The 16,460-nt window shown below is 40.3% G+C and overlaps 1 protein-coding gene across 5 annotated transcripts in view; it reads right to left on the minus strand.

Moving 5' to 3' along the window:
* The window catches only part of STK39 (serine/threonine kinase 39), a 440,397-nt gene that overhangs the window by 45,338 nt on the left and 378,599 nt on the right, over nt 1-16,460 (minus strand). For all 5 annotated transcript variants that reach the window (XM_026492623.4, XM_026492622.4, XM_057318301.1 and 2 more), the window contains 2 exons: nt 15,474-15,526; nt 11,288-11,356 (listed from right to left, as the gene is read on the minus strand). In XM_026492623.4, the coding sequence (XP_026348408.1) occupies nt 11,288-11,356; nt 15,474-15,526 (122 nt within the window). The remainder of the gene's footprint in view (nt 1-11,287; nt 11,357-15,473; nt 15,527-16,460) is intronic.

Below are 16,460 nucleotides of genomic sequence, written 5' to 3' on the forward strand. Positions count from 1 at the left end.
CTGGACCTGGATGACAAAGTGTGGCAGGAGGCCCTTGTCCCCACTTTTGCATGGAAGCAGGTGCACCTCTGGCCCAATAATAGGAAACACCCTAGGACCTTGAGAAAGCAGCACCTCTGTTGCAGGCACCGGGTCCCTACGCTGGCTGGTGATCCCAGCGAGGACTCGTCAGCCTCTTGGGCAGGGAACAAGGGGAAGCCAGTGAGCTCACTACATGGTAACCATCACTGACAAAGTGATTTAAGGACCCCTGGGACACAGCCCTTTGGGGACTCCTGGTAATATCCCAGGGGAATATCTGTTCTTATTGGCTAACAACTCTTCAGTCTGCAGACATTTGAAGTACATGGATATTTCAGATTATGCCAAGAAGCCTGAGCTGTTATATTTAATTATTGCTAATTAACTATAGAAAGCATGGCTCAGAGTTATTTTAAGTATAAAGTTCTGTGTTTTTGACATTAAAAAAAAATCCATCCTAAAAAAATATCAAAAATGTCTCATAATCATTCCTTACCTGATAACAATTTTCATGAGCACTAAGTAACAAAGCCAACTTCTTTAAAAAGAAATCCTGAGAGCTCCAGCAAGCCTACCATGTCAGGGGCTGAGAAGCCCATTAATCAGAAACAATCTATAACATTTTTATGTTTCCCAAATATAGTGCTGTCCAAATCATGTCCTCTAATCTGTATTCTACTTCTCTATGAGACGTTAAATTCCCAGTGCATGCCATTCTCAACTCACCACTCAGTTCCAGTGACAACTACAAGAATGAGAAGCAAAGCATGAAGAAAACTATGCGAGAAATTGATAGCTGCTGGGGAAGGAAAGCAAGGTTAGAGCCTAAGCAATTTGGAAGCCCTCTCTCGTCCTTCTGACCTTGCATATTTCAGGCAGATGAAAAAATGCAGACAGCTGGCAAAATTCTGACCCCAGATCCATTCATCCAGTGAAGAGAGTCATGAACATATCGAGTTTCTAAAGACCCAGCTAACAATCACAATCTGGTAAGAAGTCTCAAAATCTGTTATAAATTAGTCCTCCTGGGGGTCTATTACTGAAAAGATACTTTGAATGGGATGTTCTCATTTCAAGTAACAAACCTCTTAAGGCTGACCAGGTTCCCTAAGGGTGAAGATTAAGGTATTTTGTTATTAAAAAGTTAGGCCAAAAAAGGAATCTTACTCCTCAGTCTAATGGGCAGCTCCTTCTTTGCGGTCTGCCACAGTGTACCTGGGCCAGAAGGGCTGTAGAGCCAGGCCGTGAGTTTGCACCCAAGGTTATTCAAATGCTTTCCTCACTACAAATTCCTACTCGATGTTTCTATGTCTCAGCAGACATGAAATCCTCCAGGAAAACCTGCACTTATGGAATGCTTGCCACGGCTTCCACTGTACAGTGGCTACTTCTGACGAATATTAGCTCAGGAACATAATCGGGCACAAATGTCAATGGGAAAAGTGTGAATGTGGCGAGTCAAGGTCTCTCCTGATCTTAAAATGAATCTGGGGTGAAAACATTCCTACATACCTTTTGGATACTCAATGTAAGGAGTGCAAGAAGAAAAATTAGGTTTTCTTGGGTTTGGCAAGAAGGTCTTCTTTGTTTTTAAAAAATGGTAAGCAAATGCAAGCTACAGGATCAAACTTAAGATTATAATTAGACACGAAGCTGAAAATAGTGATGAGAAACCCACATTGCGTCAAAAACGTTGACCTAATTTTCTTTCTTGGCTTTAAAACTTTTGATTGGGTAAACAAGTTCTATTTTCTGTTATATAAGAAATTAGGAGGCAGTATCTTCTCTTTCATCTCAGTTAGTAGAGTGAAAAAAAATAGAGATTTGGTTTGGGATTAGGAGATTTGCCTGTCAATCTATTAACAAGCACAACTGGGCATGTTCAAGTATCTACAATACTGTACTATTGATGGAATCATTAAAATTCATGTGGGCCCAGAGATTTCTGAAGTGGGTGAACACACACACACACACACACACACACACACACACACACACACACACACTTTCTCTCTCCCTCCCTCCCTCTCTCACTCACTCACTCTGGCTATAGACAGATCAATCTAAGAGGGCAGACTGTTAGGAAAAGAGCCATTTAATTTAAACCCCACACACCTGGTAGTGTTTAAAAAAAAAAAAATACTAGAAAGACTAGGTTTCCTGCACGAGAATAAGCCTATTTTACTTTCACCAGAAAGGTATTCTCACTACAAGGAGGGACTGGTTATTTGGGAATTTATTGTAATTCTACAGTCAGAAAGTTTGGCTGGATTGAACGTAATCCTCAGGCATATTGGATTCTAGAGTTAAAATATAGATTAACATAAATTAAAGCAGGACAATTTAAAGGAATTGAAAAAAGCAAGACTCTGCTAACTTAGTGAATATCTAAGACTAATCCACTTGCAAGCTCTCGTTTCATTTAAGTGAAATTAAGTAGAGATCTTAACTGGAGTCTATTGTATCAGCGGTTTTAAAAAGGATCCACAACTCCTAACCAAATAAAAAGTGACACAGTTAATTAGAAAATTAGGGCTTACGGTGTGGTTTACTGCTGCACTAATTCATAATCATGTAATACAGAAACTGAGAACACCTTTGGGGAAATTACAGGTGTTACTTTATGCTTTTCTAGAAGTTCCTGGAAATAACATTTGCCCATACTTTGAAAGGTAATTTTTTTTTTAAGATTTTTAAAAAATTTATTTCAGAGAGAGAAAGAGACAGAGAGTGCAAGCATGGTGGGGGTGCGGAGGAAGAAGCAGACTCCCTGCTGAGCTGAGAGGCCAACTCGGGGCTCAATCCCAGTACCCTGGGATCATGATCTGAGCCCAAGGCAGACGTTCAACCGGCTGAGCCACCCAGGTACCCCTGAAAGGTCATTTTAAATTGCCCCCTCCATCCTAAATCAGAACATCTTTATAAACAATAAGTCTGGCCAACCCTTATCTCTGGAATGTCCATCACTTCGCATTAGAATTTGCAGATAAGTAAGCAGAGGGGGTGGGTGGGGCTGACAATGAATTTCATCATTCATTGGGCAGCTCATTTTATTTTCTGACTTGGTTTCCTAAGAAAATGTTTCTTCCGTTTAATTCCCTGAATTTTAGGGGGGAGGGGTATAGTCACCAAACTATAAAAATTATACTGTTAAAGTAAGAATTATATTTTACTTCAGTCTGTCTTTCTGTTGCAATCAAACTTAAAAATACATTAACTTAGGTCTGTGACTAAATTAATGTCGAAAGTGTGTATGTGCTCTGCACATTTATACGGACCTGTTTCCAGCACTGCTAGAGCAAACAGCCCTTTCCAAACTGCTCATTTCTGAGTATTTTAATTCAGCTAGAAATGGTAGTCATTCATCTGAAAGCATCATACTTTTATATTCGATAGACCCGTTTAAGACTTGTAAATATTTTTAAGTAATTTCTGTATACTAATTTTTCATGTTAAAAGAACTTTTCCTATATTGGGAATGATACCTCAATAAAGATTTTTTTAAAAGAAAAAAAAAAGATGGTTGGGAAACCAGGAGCAGTGAGCTACAATCAAATTTGTAGTGTGGTGTGTTCCTGAAAATGGTAACCCTGTGCCATATTAAACCACTCAACATTTATTTCTGGTAAATATATATAAGGAAAGCAATCAGTATAGTTCTCCCAAGCCACTTACAGTCCTTAATTCCCTAGACTGTTAAACTTAACATACAGACAACTTTTAATCAGGAATCACTCAACTGTATTTATTGACATCATTCAACTAACCCCAAGCCTGTTGAAAACCCAGAAAGGGCTTAAGGAGTTTTCTTCCTTTTTTATTATCTGTCACCACTTTAAAATCATAGTCCAGTTGTATAATAGAGACAATATTTTTTTAACGGAAGTTTTCCTTTACTGAATTTCAACATCAGTAAACATCACAGCATCATCACTGAACTGAGTATAAGAGAATATGCTCACGCTTTCCCCAGACTTTCGCTGTAAAAGCACACTGCTGCTCAAGAAAGCCCAACTCACTCAGCACACAGTACTATCCCGGGCTACAGCTGGGGAACAAAGCGCCTCACACACCCAACTATCTGCTCACGGACAAGCAAAGGTTCTGCTTGCTCACTCTGGAGCCTAAAGATACTTTGCCATGACCTAGAAGTGCAGAAGCTGAAGGCCACCAGGAGGACCGACGGCATCCTGAACGGCCGTAGTTTAATAAAAACTGTACTGACTCATGATGGTAAAAATTTATACCAATGAGGTATCTCCACACATCTATGCCATTTATAAAACACTCAATTTAAAAAAGTTAACTGGCACAGTTTTAAAACAGACTCTTAAAAAGGAGAAGAGAATCAAATAAGGCAGGAAAGCAACAGAGACCAGTGAGATTGAAAAAAGACACAGATGATGCAATAAGCTAAAAGTCTCCCAAGGTTACTACAAGCAGAAACCAAAGCAGCAGCCATGAGATCCTACTGCGGATAGCAATTACCTGGCGTGCTTGTTAGCAAATTTCTAACTCAGAAATGCAAATTTCTACACTCAGAAGCCCAAGATTCCAGATTCTGTGGCTCTAGACTGAAACCGAGAAATGTGCATTTTTAATAAGCACCGAAGATAAGAGTGATAAGGACATCTCAGGGTGCGTGCTTTGAGACAAACACTGCGGCTTCAACAAGTATAAGAAGAAAAAAGGCCTTCTAGACCAATTGTATTTCTTTCCCAAAAGTTACATGAAAAGTCAATTCTTATGAAAGAGAAAAAGGTGAAGGGCAGAGAAATAGGAAAACATCAGTTATGGCGAATTACTCTTCAGTTTTGAGAAGGTACAATATTTGGATTGTTCAAATTATCAATCCAGGGGCTATTCCAGCATTAAGTCTGCCAAATGCAATTAAGTGTATTCACGTATCCATAGGCGTATTTCCTAAGTGCCTAAGTGTGGCAAGAACGGCACAGATGCGATAAAACAGAAGACACACCTTGCCGTAAAGGCACTTTTAACCTCCAAAGAGAAAGCAGGTACCAGGAAGTACAGCAGGAAGAAAGCCCCATGTCCGTAAACGTGGTAAAGTACAGGTCTCCGGCGTTCACAAGGAAAAGCTGTCCCCCCCGAATCTGTTAGGGAGGAGGCAAGCAGCAGAGAGCCTTCGTGGAGTTGGCATTTATGGTGTATCTTGAAGGGCAGACAGGTTGTGAACAGGATTCTCGTGTGCAGGAAAAGAGCACTCCAGGGCCATAAACAGTATGTCCACAAGTCTGCTGAGAGAGCTCTGAGAATCTATATAGCTAAATATCAGCTTCTAGTGCAGTGATAACGAAGTCAGCTAGGCTCCATCTCCACCACAGGAAATTGTACAAATGAATGCAGGAAGACAGCTCCCTTCTCAGGAAACAGAAATTCCAACAGCTGGTTCTATACTCCACTTAAAGGGGAAAAAAATTATATATGTGTATATGTATGTGTGTGTGTGTGTGTGTGTGTGTGTGTGTGTGGTGTAGCTAAAAGCCAGGAAATGGTATAAAAACCCGGCAAAAAACAGTCAGCAGGCATTTTTCCAGAAGGCAGCTGCCTGGCAGCTACCTTGCCCAGCGTTCACTCACGGTGGAACCCAGGCCCCTGGATCGGACTTTCGTAGGAGCTGCTGAGCAGGACGGACCACTGGCTAGCTTCACACACCCATTGGCGTTCCTTCTACTGCTGAGGTTCCAACACTCGTTCAAAGGAGACTCAAAGATATCACGTATCACAAGGCCTCAACAAAATTCAGAACTTTTGTTGTCTTTTGTACATGAGTTGGAGTTTTTTGTTTTTTGTTTTCCCCCCTCCCCTGTGCTGCTATTGCAGAGAAAACTTCCGATCAGCAGTTTTTCAACTAGAAGGCAAAGGAAACAAGTTTTTCTGCTGCCTCACTATCGGTAATCCTTGGGATCCCTCTTTGAAACAACTGAAATGGGGACTCAGATCTGGTCTATTTTGATTTATCAGCTATCCCAGCCAGGCAAGGCATGCAAATTTATACACGCAGATCACAGGCTTTTCCATCTTACGAAGTTAACTTATTTTTTTAAACCAAAACTCCCCCAGGAAGCCTTGCCAGTCCTATCAGTTTCCACTGACTTGAGGCCTAAAAATGTCTCCTGTTTCTTGCCTAAGGTACTGCTCCATTTCAGCACAACGGAAGCGGGTTTATGATTTCAGCATACACACAGTACATTTAATCTCTGCACCTCTGCACAAAAGCAATCACTCCATGTCACTACACCGTTCCTTCTTCAATCCAAACCGTGGTTTGTAAAGGTTCCCACGCTACAGGCAGATTACCCCGAAGCTGGGTGCTGAAGATTTGTTGTAACGTATGTTTGCTACATTATAGTAAAAGTCGTAACATTTACTGCTCCATAACATATACTATTGCTTCTTTCAGGGTTTTTCTTTCTTTCTTTTTTTTATGTTGCCCTAAGCATTTACTCTAATTCAAGAGAAAATTCCAAAGGGGAAAAAAAGATTTTTAATCTATTTAAATGTTAGCTGCTTTCTATTACAGAAGATGGAAAAATACACAAATCATTCAAACCTCTAGAGGCCAACAGTCTAAGCTGAAATGGACTACTTTTTTTTTTTTTGTACAGTTGTCAAGTTGAACATATTTCATATTTCTAAAATGCTACTTGAATTCTGCACTCGCAAAAGTAAGATTCTTAAAATACTAGGATCCTATGCTCAAAATACCTTGTTTCTGAAGTAAATGTTATGAGATACCTGTGTATTTAAAAATGGTATTTGTTGATCTCTAACAAGTGTTTCTAGAGTGCCAACTATATGAAGTACAAAGTTTGGGACAGTTGGAGCATAGCAGTTAACAAAACAGATAAAAATCCTGGCCTTTAAGAAACTTATGCCCCAGGGAAAATCCTATGTAGTTAACTAAATAAATGAAACAGACAGCCTATTACACCCAGAGAGACTGGGTCAAAGGATTAAATGAGGAAGGGGGGTGGAGGGTGGCAGATGGGTTGCAATTTTAAGTAGGCTGGTCAAGGGAGGCCCCTTTGAGAGGCAGTATTTAAGATCTAGGAGGTAGACAGTGTACTTCGGGAAGGAGTGTCCCGGCAGAAGGAAAAGCAAGAACAAAAGCCAGTATGGCTGGGGTGGAATGAGCAAGGGGGAGAGAAGTGAGGGATGAAGTATGAGAAGTGACAGGGGACAGATCATGCAAGGGACTGTAAGCCACTGAGATCTAGGATGGAAAAACCATTCGAAGAGTTTTTATTAAAAGCATTAATGTGATCTGGCTTTTTTTTTTTTGAGATATAAGTCACATATCATAAAATTCACCCTTTTAAAGTGCACAATTCAGTGGCTTTTAGTATAGTCACAAGGTTGTGCAACCATTACCAGTTCTAATTCCAGAACAACTTCATCACCCCAAAAAGAAACCCTGTACCCATTAGCAGTCACTCCCCTTATCCCGTCCTCCTCAGGCCCTGGCAAATACTTTCTGACTCCATGGATTTGCATATCTTGGTCATTTCATATAAACGGAACCACACTACACGTGGCCCTTTGCATCTGGCTTACTGTGTACGTGCATGTCTCTGGCTACTGTGATGGGTACAGGCGGAATGGAGGCACAGACAGAAGCAGGCAGACCAGTAGTGAGATGAATACAGCAGTTCAACTGAGAGATGAGAGAGGTTTGAAACAGGATGGGAAACAAGATGGGAATTCAATGGCCGGATCTTGGGTACGTTTGGATAGACTGGACGTCTGGTAGGAGAGAAAGAGTCAAGGCCAAGGCAGGTTTTTGGCTGGAGCACCTGAATGGAGAGGACATCAACCCAGGGAGCAGGGCCAGGGGAAGTGGGAGGGGCAGGCTGGGAGGAAAGAGCAGGGGCTGGATTTTGATGTTAAGAAACCCATGGTGCTACCAGCCTTCCCTGGGAAGATGCCCCAAAGGGAGCTGGACAGGAGTCTGGAATTCAAAGGAGAGGTCTGGGCTGGAGATACACATTTGGGAATTAGAAAAGGAAAACATTAATACCATGAAACTAGAGGAGATCACCAAGGGAGTGAGTGATTACTACAGAACAGAGAGCACAATCCAACTTGAGTCCTTGAGCATGTTAGTATTACAGGTCAGAGGGATGAGGAGCAACCCGTGAAAAAGACTGAGAAGGAAACACCAATAAGGTACGAGAACCAAGAATGGAATCTTAAAAACCAAACGGCAAAAGCTCTCATGGAGGAAGACACGGTCAACTCAGCCCAGCGCTGCTGAGGTGCCACGTAGGGGGAGGACTGAGAGCGAACCAACCAGGTTGAGGAACCAAGGAACGGATGGGACCCTCCCTCCAGCCTCCGGCTCACTCCGTTCCAGCCATGCCCACCTCTGCTTAGACAGATCCTGCGCGGGTGGGAGCCTTCCTCAGGGGCAGGTTCGCAAAGGTACAGGGTGAGCGGAGGGGGTCAAAGGCCTGACTGCAGTGGGTTCAGGAGACAGAGGGAGAAAAGGGATTACAGTCAGGGGCAATTCTTTTGAGGAGTTTAGCTGTAAAGGGGTGGAGAAATAGCTGTAGTTGGCGGAGGGGTAAAGAGGGCTTCCTGTAAGATTCGAGAAATAAAAATGTAAAGAGGGAAGCAGAGGATAAAGGAGAAAGCACAGAGCTGCTGGGACAGGCTCAGGGAGACAGAATTACACACTTTATATCTGTTTATCAAATAGTCTGCAATTAAAATATAAATCAACTACTGATGAAAAACAAGTAACAATATGTTATTCGCTCGCCGCCCCCCCCGCCCCCGGCCCCGCAGAAGACACAAACACCCATCATTTAAAAGGATCTGGATCTACTTTTCAAGGCTGAAGACACTGAACCGATTGTACACAGAGAAGGGTTAGGCTCTGAGCTTGGAGTCATAAAAGCCAAGTTCAAAGACCATGACAAGTTACAACATCCCAGAAACTTCTTTTCACCTCCGTTTTACACCCATTAAATATGGATTAAAAACCTGTCCTTTCTACCTTATGGAATTGATGAGATAATCAAATAAAATACACAAACCCTGTAACTCATAGCTGTCATATCCCTGTAAGGCATTTCTCTGCTATCAGAGAAGGAGGAATTGTATGCTTGGTCTAATTCCAACACCCTACACTTCAGCTCCAAGACGGGGAACAAAGGCAAAATCAAAAATTTTTGGCAGAATAAGTAATTAAAGTATGAAAAAAATAGAAGCTTTCTCATATTGTATTTAAAACACAGTAAGCTGTACAGGAATTATGCCCCAATTTCCACCTTTAAAAAACTCAACAACCAAAAATCCTTTAGTTCAGATTCAGCTAAGCCTGGGGCAAAAAAAAAAAAAAAAAAAAAAAAAAAAAAAAAAAAAAAAAGTAGTACACTAAATTTGACTGAAGGTATGAAGCAAGCCCATGCTTACAAAAAGATGTGACCTAGTATCTTTCCATGACTGTCTCTTAATCTTCATGTTCCCTACCACCGGCCAGGATCAACTCAACTCAAAAGACTATTTCATCCTTAACTTCTTGCCCAATAACGGACATTAATTAGTAAGTTTTTAAAAGAAGGTTTTTTTACGTTATTATCTTTACTTATTTTTAATTCAGGCTGCTTCGTGTATGGACCACAGTTCTTGCTAAGGAAAACACACCTTACAAGGCATCTTGATCAAGCCGTTAACTTTCTCCTTATTTTGTCAGGTCAAGTACAACACGAAGGTGTGGGCTCACTTTTTCTAATGAGAATAAGAGTATCTATGTATATCAAGGGACTGTATATCAAGAATTCTGAGATGGAGTTTACGGTGGACACCAAAGCTGAGCTGCCCTCATTGCTCAACTCCCCCTCGCTTTTGGGCTGAACATTTTGGTAAGAATTCAGCTGGCCATGGGATCTCACAAGATAAAGCAATGTGTGAGAGACAGAATACACAAAGAAAACACACATACCTGTCTGTGTGTGTGAGCGCGCGCGCGTGTGTGTGTGTGCCACTTTTCTTTAAAATATGTCTCTATCGCTTTATAACATGCAACACTTGGCAGAGGGGTCAGAGCTTCCTTGTGAAATCAATACGTATACCATACACAGTTAAAAGGAAAAAGAGCTTCATTATTTCTAATTATAAAGCTATCTTCACATTTATGACATATCGGTTTGTATATCAATAGCATATTACAAATAGATTCTTTACTCAGAATCCTAATCTCCCACTAAAACCTCAGATAATCCCTAAAATAATTCATTTTATAATGCCCTACATTATATATAAGTCATTTAAGCATCAGTTTTGGTTATTTTTAAAGAAAGTTTTATCATAATACACATTACCCTAATTTTCCTGATAATTACTAACAATACAATTAGTTCATGTCATAGATAACATTAATAACATATTAAACTAGTCTTAATTACTTAGGGTCATCAATAGGAATACCTAGCGACAGACCGACTACATTATAAAATCTTCACAAACTCAGGATTATCCGAGGAGTGTGGAGCTTCTCACCCTCACCCTGGGTGGAACCAGGCTACACTTTTTCTTAGATGACAGCATCTGCCTCTTACAGTTTCTCTGCCTCCCGCGGCCTTTGGGGAGGCGGCCAGTCATGCCCTGCTCCTGACAGCACATCTGTGTCTAGCAGGCTCCCCTGACCCATCAGCTATCTCTGCATCCTAAAAGCAGAAGAACTAGAGCCCTGTGCGCAGAGTGAAGTGTCTCTGCCCCAACCCAGCTGCGTGGCCCCAGACAACCCATGGAATCCCTTTAGGCATTCACGTCCTTGTCTATACAATGCAAGAACTGGCCTGCATGATCTCTAAGTCCCATCCAACCATAAGACTTTGTGATGAATCTTGTGAATGGCTGGGAAAACTAATATCTAAGTTCATTAGAACTGTGCCCAAAGAAAGAACAGAGAACTCTGACAAAGGACCTAGGAGATTCCTGTACTTTGGTGCATGGAATTTATAGTATTGCATTTTTGCTATGTCGTGGACTTTTGGATCTTCTAGGCTCTTTGTTATATTTCTAATAAGTGAAGTTCTTATTAAATGCGAGAGAATTACATTAAGAGCTTTCTAAAAAAGAAAATTAAATATGACTCATATATGCTTCTTCCACATAAAAGAATTCAAGAAATTTTCAAAACTCCAGAGGAAATTATTCCTTTATGAAAACCTGTTTCTAAATGCATTTCCATTTGATGGATCAACAAAATGACACTGTGTACTAAAAAATGATTTACCTATAACCACATCATGACCATCAACCAAGCCGGCAGAGAAGAGCTCCTGAGATACGCCATCTGCTGTATCTGTCCAAATGTGAAATGAATATGCATTAGTAACCATAAAATAAAAATCAACAACCCAGTACAATGTAAAAGATAGCTTTCATTTACAAAAATCACCCACGCGTGTTTTAATTCAACAATTCAGATTCTATCAGAAGGAAAAATCAGAGGCAATGCAAAATATATTTTGCCATATATACTTTGCATCTTGGTATTTATTCAACAGAGGTTATACAAAATTATTATTTCATTTTTGGGGAACCAAAAAACATTTGCCCTTTGGCTACCACCTGACTTAATCCTCAAATGTACCTCTGTAAGTTAGCTCATAACGGGTCCCAATGACACTGCTTTTCTTTCTTGCCAAGGTTAATTCCGGCCATCATCAATCCTTTTCTATCATTAGTAGCTACTGAGTCAGAATTTATGGCAAAGGTTGAACAGGCAGCACTTGACACAACCTTTTATTTGGTACAAACAGCCTTTGAGCTTGTTGGACTATTAAGATGTGCTATTCAAATTTATGCTATTAAGAAACTCCTTTAACATGACATTGATCATTTGATAGCAACGGATTCATTCTCTTAGAAAATGTGGCTGAATAAAAGAATGCAGTTTCTCAATGATAAGTGACAGGAGGTAGAAATCTCATAAAGATGGGACTGAACAGGCTGTAGCAAGTGAATATAACCAAAATCACTTAACTGAAAGGTTATGAATGAACATGGTAATAAGTGAGAAGTCTGTTCGAAGACTTTGTAAAGAGAAACTGATAAATGGCAATGTGCTCAAAAGAACCATTATGAACCCCTATGTTTTTACAAGGGAGAGGACATGGTCCCCACGGCCTTCTGACATTATCACAAACGTCCAGAACTACAGCTGGGTAAGAAGAAACTGGCTCAGCAGCTGGTAATAACCTGGAAGGAGGTTTGGCTCGAGCGCCTTCTAAAGCCAGGGAGCACCTCAAAGTATGGCTGCTGAACAAACACGCATCTAAATTGAATTGCAGTTTGCTACACCTAAGGCTGCCCTCAGAGTGTGCGTGCGCATGCGTCAGCGCTCGTGGGAGCGTGTCGCTGACGGTAAAATTATCTTTCAGATCTGTGGCCGTTAACGTGCTTAGCCCCCACATAGTAATTACTCCATCAGCGGTAGCCATGATGCCGCTGCTCAGCCAAAGATCATCGGAAATATAGGTCGTGCTCTAGAGCACTCTCCTTTGCCCTTTCATACGTGGCCCAATTTCCAGGATCTCGAATAAAACATTTGAGAGCCACTGTATATTCTTTGTACATCCAGAGACATTGTGGTATTGCATCATTTTACTCATCCCATTTTATCATGAATGACATGGAATAACATGAAGGAAATGGAAAAGAAAAAGGAATCTTTCTCGACTGTGAGATTCCATATAAGGTGGGCTTATGTTGGGGCTTGTCCTTACTCTTGGAAGTACAAAAATACACCTTATAAAATTCTCTCAGGGATAAACTGATGCCTTAGCATGGAATCTAGGGTGAGAGGCTCTACTCTGCATGCACTGTAGCTTTATGAAGTCGACTGGAACATTGTGGGCTCATAATCTCATCTTCCTGGATGCCACCAGAAACTTCACTACAAAAAGTGTATTGAACTAAGGTGTCTACCTAGTAGGCACAGGGCACACAGTAGGCAGTGACTGAGTTCCTATGGACTAATCATCTCTTAAAGCATCTGGATGTGTTACCACCGCCTCTACAGTATCAATAAGATCTTACACCTGAGTGAGGAGCTAGGCTCACAGAACGTGGTTGAAAATGGAATAATCAAGCAAATCCACATTGCCGGCTAGCCCTAAAACAGTGCCAAAGCAAAGGACATTCCCGATGATTAAAGTTTACAGCATCGCCTGTTATTCTCAGGACTCCTGAAGATCAGGAGGATGAGTCGCATTCAAATTGCACAAGGGCCATGCTGGCCATTTCTGGTCCCAAAGAGAAACATTCCATGTTTGTGTGCCATTAACCAGTTACTTTGTGTGCCTGTAATAGATCAGTGATCGTTTAGAACAGAAACTGGAAGGTAATTGGTAACATTTTTCTTTAAGCTGTTTAACATTCCTAATGTGTCAACAGGGTTAAATCATCCTATATAATCATATATGCTCTAGTTCCCAGAATATATAGCAACATAATAAATGCAAAGGGCTGCTCTCAAGTGAAGACAGAGAATATCTGCTATGTTTGTGTTCTACACTCTGTGCCATACGACACGTTTACATGCGCGTACAGCAGACACTACACTTGCATGCCCGGTGCAGACAGCATGTGAAATGGAGACAGCATCAGCATCACAGAGGGACGGTGATCTATCCATGGTGCTTCTGTTACCAAGGGCCCGTGCTCACTGCCCGGGGAAGGCCAGCTATCATCAGGAAGCCGATGCCACAGTTGCTATCTGAGAAACAAAAGCAGACTCAACCCACAAGGGCAAGCGAGGCTGCCAAAGCCAGCACAAAGGGCCAGGCGATGCAGAGAGGGCCATCTTCTCTCCCAAAATCCTCAACTGGGAAATTCATTTCTTTGTTAGCTCCTGAAATTCAAATTAATTTCTATTGCCACTGTCAATTTTAGATAATTAGATGGAAAAAAAAAACACCCTTGAGAGAATTTGTTCTTTTACTTACTGTATTTGAAAGATTTATCATATAATTACTAGATTTTATGACACTATTGGCTGGTCAATATTCTCATATTATGACAAAATAGAGCACTTTCGGATAATACAAACTGGTATTGTACAATTTCATAGATTGACTCTAAACTGCCCAAGGTGCATGTTCCCAGAAAGAAAGATCAATTAGCAAATTTATCAGGGCCTTACTTGCCTCTATTTTATAACAAGTACTTCATATGTTACTTTAATTCAAATATACTGGGAATCATTAAATCTTTATGCTGGCAGGAGACTAGACATCAGGGCCAGTGAGTCAATGCCCACATTTGGCCCAGAAACATGTTCTGTTTGGCCAGCAGAGGTTTTGTTGTTTTTTTAAAACTGAACGTGAACAGACAGAACTGTCTGGTTTCCTGAAGTCCCCACTGTTTGCTCTAGCTCCTGAACACGTCTGACTTTGGGTCTTCTTACATTTCTAATAGCAGGGAGGTTGAAGCAGGTAACCCCTTGACCAGATATCACACTAGAAAACTTCAGATTTTCAAAATTTTAGCAAATATGATTTATTTAATCAAATCAAAATTTAAAGGGAGCTCTACAACATAAAATAATTAGAGTGTTATTAGCTTAATGTATATTAACATATTCCAATGTATGAGCCTAATGTGTTGTATTTTAATAATATAATGTATTTTAGAAGATTGTCAATATAGATATCGAGGCTACTTCCATGTATTCAAATATCTGAAACCAGAGGTCAGGGACAACAAGAAGTCTCAGCATTAGCATCTGATACTCACCTATTTGGGTTGTTCTGGTTATAAACTAAAGAGTGGAAATAGCAATTTTTGCTTAACTACGAATCTTATGGACTCCAAAGCCTGTTCATATATGTTATTTATCCATTAATTAACCAAAATTACTTGAGATTCTCCTGCATAGCAGGCACTTGGTCAAGCGCTAAATATACCAGGAAATGAAGCCGGGTTCTACAGACTCCAGGCATCCAGGAGCTGAGAAGGCAAGCAGTCCAGCCTTGAAGCTGCGAGAATGGCAAGGTTCCTACCAAGCTCTGTGGATGAGGGTAGAAGGGCAAGTACAGCACTTTTCGGTGTGACATCTTATTTGTTGCTCCCCTCTCACTAGGACTGCTCTATGCTACTCCGTACACTCGTCACAGGGTCCTTTAGGCCCTGCGTCACCACGCCAACATTTCTTTTCATGGTCGAGCTAACATATTTCATGTGTATGTGTATATAAACTATGCAGCATGTCACAGGAATTCATGTAGTCAGTACGGGTCCAGTTTGGATTCCCCCCAATTACTGCAAATCCTTCCGCTCTCCCTCCCTTCCCTTCATCCTCCTTTCTTCATTTTTAGAGAAAGCAGTTTTGAATAGCAAATTATCACCACACACTTTTAATAAATTTCTTCAATGCTCTTTGCAGCAATAAAATACTAATTTCAATTAAAACTCACCTCTTCCTGGAGTAAACTCAAACCGTATGTCATTAAGTTCCTTTCTGGAATTTCTGAAATACATAACACATAGCACATTACAATCCAATGAAGTACAGTTGAATCAAACTAAATGTATTCTAATTTCTACAAGATGCTACTAACATGTAGACAGCATTTACAGTTTTGGGTTTACCTCTGAGTACTTCATCAAACACAAGAGATAGTTATGACAATAATAGAGATATTTAACTGACTAAATTTACCTTATATAAGTACGTTTATTTCACAAAATTCCAAAAATAAAATGTCCTTTCATAAGATCTACACTAAATCAATAACCTTAAATTCCATAATTAAAAATTTCAGATTTTAGTCTAGAATAAATAATATTTGATATATTTTTCATCTTTCCTGAAAACAGTATTTCATCAATTATTTTTCAAAGTGAAACAGGAAAGATAATCTCTAGGATGAAGTTTATGACAACATTGTATATTAATCATGCAACAAAATGCCCAGAAAAGGATATGTATTTTGTTATTAAAAATTTTATCTATGGGGCACCTGGGTGGCTCAGTGGGTTAAGTGTCTGCCTACGGCTCAGGTCATGATCCAAGGGTCCTGGGATCGAGCCCCGCATCAGGCTCCTTGCTCAGTGGGGAGCCTGCTTCTCCCTCACTCTCTGCCTACCACTCCCCCTGGCTTGTGCTCTATCAAATAAATAAATAAAATCTTTAAAAAAAATTTATCTACATAGAGGGGGACCCCCTGAATGTTGTGAAATTATCCACTGAATAAACTTTTTAAAAATACAAAATGCTTACATAAAACTGTAATATATAAGTATATATGTATATTCAATCCAAAAACTGATACTAGGGAAATATGGGACAAGCAAATACCTAAGATATGAGTTTTCCATTCATACTAATTTCAAGAAATGATATAGGGCAGTGAGTTATAATTAGAATGGTTTTAAATTCTCATAAGAACACTAAAATATTA

Source organism: Ursus arctos, unplaced genomic scaffold (genome assembly GCF_023065955.2).
Source record: "Ursus arctos isolate Adak ecotype North America unplaced genomic scaffold, UrsArc2.0 scaffold_1, whole genome shotgun sequence".
NCBI classification, from domain to species: Eukaryota; Metazoa; Chordata; class Mammalia; order Carnivora; family Ursidae; genus Ursus; species Ursus arctos.